The 8254-nt window shown below is 40.4% G+C and overlaps 1 protein-coding gene across 1 annotated transcript; it reads right to left on the bottom strand.

Moving 5' to 3' along the window:
* Positions 1-3283: 3283 nt before the first annotated feature.
* On the bottom strand, positions 3284-3739 carry LOC149183869 (uncharacterized). Its single transcript, XM_089415122.1, has one exon. It carries the CDS (start codon positions 3737-3739, stop codon positions 3284-3286), a length of 456 nt encoding a protein of 151 aa, XP_089271248.1.
* Positions 3740-8254: the final 4515 nt, after the last annotated feature.

The following is an 8254-nucleotide window of genomic DNA, read 5'->3' as shown; positions in this document are numbered from 1 at the left end:
TTGAATATGGTCAAGGTAACTAACTATTTTTATCCAAAGCAATCATTAAACAAGACTTAAAAACATTTGGTGATCAAAGTGAATTTGTTGAAAAGGTTGATCAAAGTGAATTTGTTGAAAAGGTGGAAATGAATTAACACGATTTTATTTGTAGGAAGAAGTGATATCTAGATTTCATAACATGGAGTAAGAAGAAAAAAAAAATTGAAAATATCAAATTTTGGAGCAACAAATTCAAGAAAAACTATTATCAATACATTGTAAGAAAGAAAGTCAAGATTAAATATTTGAGCCATGTTTGTAAGCCTAGTTGAGACTTAGACAAACAAACAAATTAACTATTAGGTAGTGATTAAGAAAAAGTGTCAGAATATTAATCAATAATAAATATTTCATTATTAATAATAAGCAAAAATAGTTCTTAATTAATTATTAAATCTGCAACTCAACCAATATATAAATTACAACATTTTATTACATATTACAACATTTGATAATAAAGTAAACTAGTGTTTTTGTTAACTCTTCAACTCTGATAACTCTCACCCTTAACAAACCAAAGACCTGATTATGCCATTACCTGAGTATCGTGCCGTTGAAATCAAGCCTGGTCTACATAGATCTTTGCACTCCATAACCAGAATAATGAACAAAATAAATCTTTATTTAAAAAAAAAAAGAGATGAAACTTAACATGTTGTTATGGGAGCCCAGCCCATAATCTAAGCTACTGTCAGACTAAGCATGCGATCACCTGATTATGGTGCGCTTGAAATCAAGCCTGATCTACATAGATCTTTGTAATCCATAACCAGAATAATACACATTATAATGCACAAAATCATTGTTTGTTTTCTTAAGGATAGAGATGAGACTTTTTCTAAGTCGATCCAAGTTTAAAGAAACCTCCTTAATCCAATTTAAAGGAGAGTGATGCTCTGGCTAACTTAATCCAAGTCCTTTAGGCTCATTGCTAGGTAGAAAAATCTAAATAGAAGGTGAAAATGATATGTAACCTTATGCGATGGAATAAAGGTGTGAATGTTGTAACAGTGCTTTATATTCTGTATTATTTATGTTTATATAAAATATATAAAAAAACCTTTCACATATAATAATGGAAAAAGGTTTAGAGTGAGTTTACAATTTAATAAGAAAATACCAAAGCTAATATTTTTATTTCTTAAAATGTAGGAAGTATATATTAGGAATGATTGGAAGTATATATTAGGAATGATTGGGTTCAAAAAACTCTACACAGTATGATGTATAAATTCTGATAAGTGGATAAAACGAAAAAAATATGATTCAGATTTTACTTTATGTTATTAATAATGTTTTATTTTATTTCTCTATTTTATAGTTAGAATCTTTATTTATTTTTTTAAGTTTAGGTAGTTCTTTTTTTATTTATAAGCCGCAAACTAAGAACACATACATGACATAGGTGGCCACAGCTTGCCCAATGGGAAACCAAGCTATGAACCACCTAAAAATAACATAGGCCATCCAAAATTGGTATGTCTGTAGTCTTTTTAGCCAAGCTATGTAAACCATACAATTATAAATAGAGTTTTTATCTACTGTTCCTATAGACATTCAGAAATATAAAAGATACTATCCGCACACTGTTAATCTGAAAACAGACTTAGGCAAATTTTACTCATCCTAATCTTCTTGGTCGGTCTCCATTGTAGTTGGGTTCGTTGCTGAACCCCCATGCACAGGTCCCCTGTTTGCCACTCTTGGGGTGTTTTGCTCGATACGGTCCAATCTCATGTCTTGCCTGCAGAGCTGAAATTGTATGGTCTCCATGTCTTTCTTATAATTAGGCATGTCTCTTGTTATTAGGGCCATGCCCATTGAGATCCGCTCTATTGCCTTGCATAGCAGCTTCTTCATAAGCCAGTACAGGTGTAGTGTTTGCTTATACTGAGCCATTCAACCCCTTGTGTTACCCAAGTCCGAAACCATACCCCTCTACTCTTCCATTTCCTCCTCAGACTCCTCCTCCTTCACTTCCGCTTCCATGTCTTCAATTATTTCTCTTATGCCTTCATCTGTATTTCTCATGTAATCTGTGGTTGCTTCCTGAATGGTTTCGTTCATTGGTCGATGGCCTCGCCGATTACTCAGGGTGCTACTATTTTGTGGTCCCAGGCGGCTGCTTATCTATCCTTGGCGATCGCGAATATGCCCTCAACCCCTTCTGTGACTTGCTCGAGCCATCTCCCTGCTACCTTTTATCTATTCACAAGACGAGCAGTAATGTGTTAAAGTAAAATGCTCACCAGTCCAAGTGACCATCCACTCCAGGTTAGGTTGTTCATGGGTACACTTGCCTATACCCAGTTCACCCGGAGGACTATCCCTGCCCCTCCCTCTGTTTCTCATTACTTTTCCTTCACGTAGATTTTTGTGATCTATATCTCTAATATCTGCCCGCTCCCCTACTGGAATTCGCCCTTCCCCATCCCGGTTATTTCGTAGCATAGTAAAGCCATTAGCCATGATCCCAACTACCCTTTCAGCGTTGTCAGAGGGCTCCTCCTTGGGAGGCAGTAATGACTTACAAGGGTTCCCTATTGGATTTCCTTCATAGTCCCTTTTCCTCATGCTCTTCTCGTTGGCTTCCTTTAAGCAACTGTTATGTCTGATGCGTTTACCCCAAATTTCCATCCTCATTTCCTCTCTTTTATTTTCACATGGTATATACTCCTACTTCCCCCTTTTTTCGTTGCTTATTTCTTTACCCTTCTCCTGGTATCAGTCCCTGCCCTCAGGCTCTATCATGCTCTGAGGTCTAGACTAATCATTCTTCCAATTCCCCTTGACAAGACCCTTTTCGTCCTCCCTTCCTCTGTTTTTAACCCCCCCCAACGTACTACCAATAGTGGAAACAATAACAGGAGGGCAACAATTTACATACCCGGTAGCATGATCCTTGTTTGCTGGTGTAGAATGTGGCTCCCTCAGCCCACTCCTTCCGCGCTTCCCTCGCCTTCTATCCTTCCTCTTTGCTCTGCTCCTTCTATACTTTCAATTACCACCACCCTGTTGTCTCGTCGTGCCGTCATCACCGTCTTTCCCCCCACTCATTGACCTCACATTCCTTCTACCATCTTTCATTACCAAACGGCGGTGCCTTTCCGCATACCTCTAAGCTATCATGCGAGCTATATTGACCTGTCCTTGTTCCATCATTCCTCTGACGTCGTCATTATGGCGCATTACCTTGTCCGTCACCCCGATCGAGGGTTTATTGTACTCCTTTTGGTTTCTCTTAGGCCTTGTCATCATCCTTCACTAATATATCCCTTAGTGGAGACAATCGTGTATCATTTGGGTGTATGGGCCAGGTTTTTTCCAGGTTGCCCGATTGTGGTTCGCTTCCCCAGTTGGCAAGGAAATCAGCTACCTTGTTGCCGTCCCTTTTAACATGCTTGATTATGATGTATTCGAATTGGTTCATAATTTCACCCACCTCCTGTATGAGACTCGCAGTTCTCCAGTTGTGACTAATCTTTTCCCAATTCGTTCCAGTATGCAGCTTCCTCATCAAGTTGATGGCCATTAGGGAATCCCCTTCCACCTCTAGTTTGTTATATCCCATCTTAACCGCAATTTTAAATCCCTGTCTAGCCGCCATTAGCTCTGCTTCGTTGTTGCTCAGTCTGCCTCCGTAAGCTGCATATATCAGCCTGGTCCTGCCCTGACTATCTCTGAAGATGCCGCCCATCCCCGCATTGCCTAGATTACCTTTGGAAGTGCCATCAAAGTTCAGTTTGATGAAACCTTCTGCTGGTCTACTATACCTCTAGGCTTGTACCCCTTGTGTGCTTGTTCTTTTCCAACCCTTTTCTCTTACCATCTCTTTTGTTAAATTTAGCTGTCTCAAGATCCTGGTTTCTTGTATCGAGGTATTCCAGTCCTCCTGCTGCCATTCCTCTACCAGTATGGTTTCCCTTATGTGCTCTACTATTCTTCCCCAAACCTTCTCCATTGTTAGTGCTTCATTCTTAAATATCCTTCGATTTCTTTCCTTCCATATCATCCATAGAGTGAACCCCATTGCTAGCCCCCAGGCTCTATTAAGGACCGGGCTGGTAAAATGTCCATGACCCCAGTGTTGCACCGTCTCTTTTATACTTTGCGAGTTTCTATTCGTTCTTCCAAAGATGCCAAGGAGAGCATTCCATTGGCTTCTCGCGAACTGACAAGAATTTAGTAAATGCTCTATGTTTTCATTTTCTAACTTACAGAGTTCACAACGAGCAGGACCCTGCATCCCTCTTTTTTGTATTTGATCCCATGTTAGTATTCGACCCTTGCAAGTTAACCAAAGAAAGTATGCCACTTTCGGCCACCACTTTCTTTCCCATATTTGTTTCCACAGGTGTTGATTACCTTCCTAATCCGTTTTAGTCTTCAGGTCATATGCCTCCTTTACCGTGAAGCTTCCTTTCATGGTGTGGCCCCATCGCAGGATATCATGTCCTTCCCTGACTAAAAGCTTACGCGATGCCATTTCCTCCATATAGTGTCTCTTCTGATCTTCTTCAATATTTTGTCCCCAGTCATCTGGATTTTTCCATACTCTCCAGTTCTCTTCTCTGTGGTCTGCTTTCCAATAGTCCTTCACTTGATTTAATCCTGCATCTTGTGAAGCCTGCTGAATAGTTCTGAGTTCCTATTTTTCCTGTAGTTTGTTTCATTGTTGCCATGCCTCATCCCAAAATTTTTCCCTTTGACCATCTCTTATCTCCCAGAAGGCATGATTTGTGATTAGGTCTCTGTTCTCGCTGGCTAGGTTCCAAACATTGGAACCTCTTCGTTTTTCTGTATTCCTTAGGATCTCTTCTGGTTTTACTGGCATATTATACTTCTTGGCCCATATCTTCTTCCATAGGTCCTCCCCTCCTGACATCCACCTCCACCATAATTTTTCTCCCATGATTTGGTTTATGAGGTATGGGTCCTTCAATCCTAGACCTCCATCTTCCTTTTTTCTGATCAACCCTTGCCAGGACATTAAAGCCCATTTTTCTATTGTTGGGCTCCTCCCCATATAAATTTCTTCATTATTTCTACCATTTTATTGCAAGCTCCTTTCGGTGCTGCCATCGCCGAGAGTTGGTATATTGGTATGGATTGGAGAACTGCTTTAACGAGGACTATTCTTCCTGCCAGGTTCAAAGACCGGAATGCCCAGTTGTTTATCCTTCTTTGTAACTTCTGTAAGGTGTACTGCCAATTAGCCAACTTTAAAGAGTTGGTTGACAATTAGATACCTAGGTACTTGGTTGGGAGCTCTTCCACCCGGAAGCCCATCAATCTTGATAGAAAGGCTTTGACTGAGGCTGGTGTGTTAAAAAAGTAAGCACTGGATTTCTCTTTGTTGATCTGAGTACCCGAGGCTTCCATAAACAATTCCAGTATAGTCCTCATCCTTTTAACTTCCCTTAACGATGCCTGGCAGAATAGCATTATGTCATCCACGAATTTTTGGTGGGTGATAGGGAGATCATTCCCCCATGCCCTGATTCCTTTGATTTTATTCGTCTGCACTTCTTTTTTAATATACCTTCCTAGACCTTCGACTGTTATAATAAAGAGGAAGGGCGAAAGAGGGTCTCCCTGTCTTAGCCCTCTTGAGGCATTGAAGGTGTGTGTCGAGGTCCCATTTAGGAGGATTGAGAAAACCGGTGTGGATATCATTGCTGAGATCCAATCTACACATCTTCTAGAGAACCCAAAAGCTTCCATTACTTGCCTTAGGTATTCCAAATTCAATATGTCGTATGCTTTGGATAAATCGAGTTTAAACATCACCCCTACCATTTTTTTGGTTTTTAATGAATGTACCACCTCCTGGGATACAATTGGCCCATCTAGAATCTGTCTTCCCTCAACAAAGCCTGTTTGTTCAGGAGATATGATGCTAGATAAAACCGGTTTCAGTCTCTTAGCAATTATTGTGGAAATAATTTTGTAAATAACATTACACAGAGCAATCAGTCTGAAACCCTTAGGTTCATCAGACTGAGCAGATTTAGGGATGAGGGTGAGTGTTATGCCCCTATACTACTAGTGTAACCCCTTATTGTTATTAGTACAACCCCTGTCGTGGCGGAAAAAGTCGTTTGTGCGGGCACAACTGACCTCCCTAGGAGTCTAAACTCTCTAGCGACAAACAAGACAAAATGGAGCAATCTTTCTCTAAATACATCTTTTAAAATATGAAAACTACAAGTGTTTAGGCTTACCTTATTCCAAAACGCTGTTGTTGTAGTCCGTCCTTGCCGATCCGGATGAGCTCCTCCTTCACATCAATTCCTGCAACCACAAACAATCAAACAATTACCAAGCACTTGCATCTCATATAATAAAACATATATTCAACATGCAGACCAAGGAACACATGAAATAACTCATTAACACAAGCTATTGAGAAAAATGAACCAGTTTGTATTAATAACGAAACAAAGAAACTCTTACAACCTGGCCTTGGTGTTGTGCAAGTTCCTCCCAGGGTCCATCAAGGGTTTTCCTCTACTTTGACAAAGCTCACCCACTTCCAAGTAGAATCAAGCAAAGACAATCTCTCCTCACAAGGTTCTAAATGGGAGTCCTAATTCCTGCAGCATTTACCCAAAGAAAATGTATAGCTTCAGCCTCCCCTCCCTCTGGCTCAATGCCTTTATTTATAGTGCTGTAAAGAGGTTACTCAGGTCCACCATCAATGGGATAATCCCCCTCTTTGGGTGGGATAGCTCCCTTATTGATGGGATAAGTTCCCCCTTAATAGAGATACATGAACCAACTGGAGGCGCATCCATTTCATCAAACCGACCTCTAGAAAGTTCTAGAAGTAACCACAAGTAACTTTTTTTAAGATGAAACTTGCGCATTTTGCCTTTTACAGAAGGACGCACCTGTCCTTTGACATACAGAGCGTCCAAAGACGCAGACTTTGTGAACATTGTGAGCGTCCCCGCAGGTAAGGCTTGAGAGAACCTGCGACCCCAGAGATAAACACATTTTTTACAAGACTTTCTCTCTTCTTTGAGTTTGAGATGGATAGCAGAGGCATAAGACTTGCCTAAAAAGGGTAGTATGACTGTTGATTTGAGCCATACTAACTGTAAGTAGTCATGGTGACATTTTTTAGTGTAACAGATTGCCCCCTAAAGTGCGAAGCCTGGAATAGATTAGGGTTTTGTAATTCTAGGAAGCGTGAAGCGCTTTATCATTTCAAGGATTGTCTTGTGGATGGCCTGGTTGGAACCTGCAATTTTCAACACAAAATACATGTATAAGATTATATCATCACTGAGGTAGGCATTCCCATACTCAGATTCAAAACTTTAACTAATGGACTAACTACTCTGATACAGGAATGATCTTGCAGTACATCATTTTTATAGACTTTTGTAGACACAGTATGGACGCAGCCATCTGTTTATGATTAGTCTACATAGATAATGAATACAAAACTCCTCGCAGCCTGGATGGTAGAAACTAGATCCAGGGTCTTCACTTCTACTTCCCGAATTGGTACGATTCTAGCCATGTGATTTAAATGATTTGATGTCGAACACGTTAGAAACCACTTGATTACCAGTCGATGATGTAAACTGTTAACAAGCGTGAGAGAGACCACCAGTAATGTCAATGGTTCTCAAAGTACCAAGCACAACCCGTGAAATGTGAATAGATGTTTTGATGTCGAACACTTCACGGAATCCTTTGATCGAAAGTCAATGATGTAAACTGACGTCAAAGGCGAGAAACCTGCCATTGATGCATGCAGACTTCAAGGTACTGTCGATTCCTAAGTCATCTTTCTAGATAATGTGTCGATGTCGATAGAAAGCGACCCGTTGCAGGCAAGCCCGCAACACGAAATCATTGTTCAAGTTGAAGAAATGTTGCTGTAAGGACTGACTCAAGGATGATCAAATGGATGACAAGTATTTTGCAGATGAAAGTTTTGCTTGCAGACCTCTTGAACACATAACGACACGACAGATGGCTTGGTGACGAATATCTCAAAGTTAATCCCCGGAACCCGGTTAAAGACTTTCAAAGTGGTTTGATCAACTGTGAGGTAAAAGATTTCCCAACCCAGGTGAATGAGACAGTGTCGTGTTCAAGAGCGGTGATAAAGTTTCTTTCGAGACAAAAGGTAACAAACAGGTTCATTCTTCTCTCTTTTCCCCCACCATTTCTGGCAAGTACCTCTTTATTTTTA

The sequence above is a fragment of the Pinus tabuliformis genome, chromosome 3_2, assembly GCF_031772625.1.
Source record: "Pinus tabuliformis cultivar Carrire ecotype Pingquan chromosome 3_2, CPIR1, whole genome shotgun sequence".
NCBI classification, from domain to species: Eukaryota; Viridiplantae; Streptophyta; class Pinopsida; order Pinales; family Pinaceae; genus Pinus; species Pinus tabuliformis.
This window is presented reverse-complemented; position numbering and strand designations above follow the sequence as displayed.

Coding starts and splice junctions, on each gene's coding strand:
- LOC149183869 (XM_089415122.1), bottom strand. CDS start 3,739: ATGGGCGGCATCTTCAGAGATAGTCAGGGCAGGACCAGGCTGATATAT.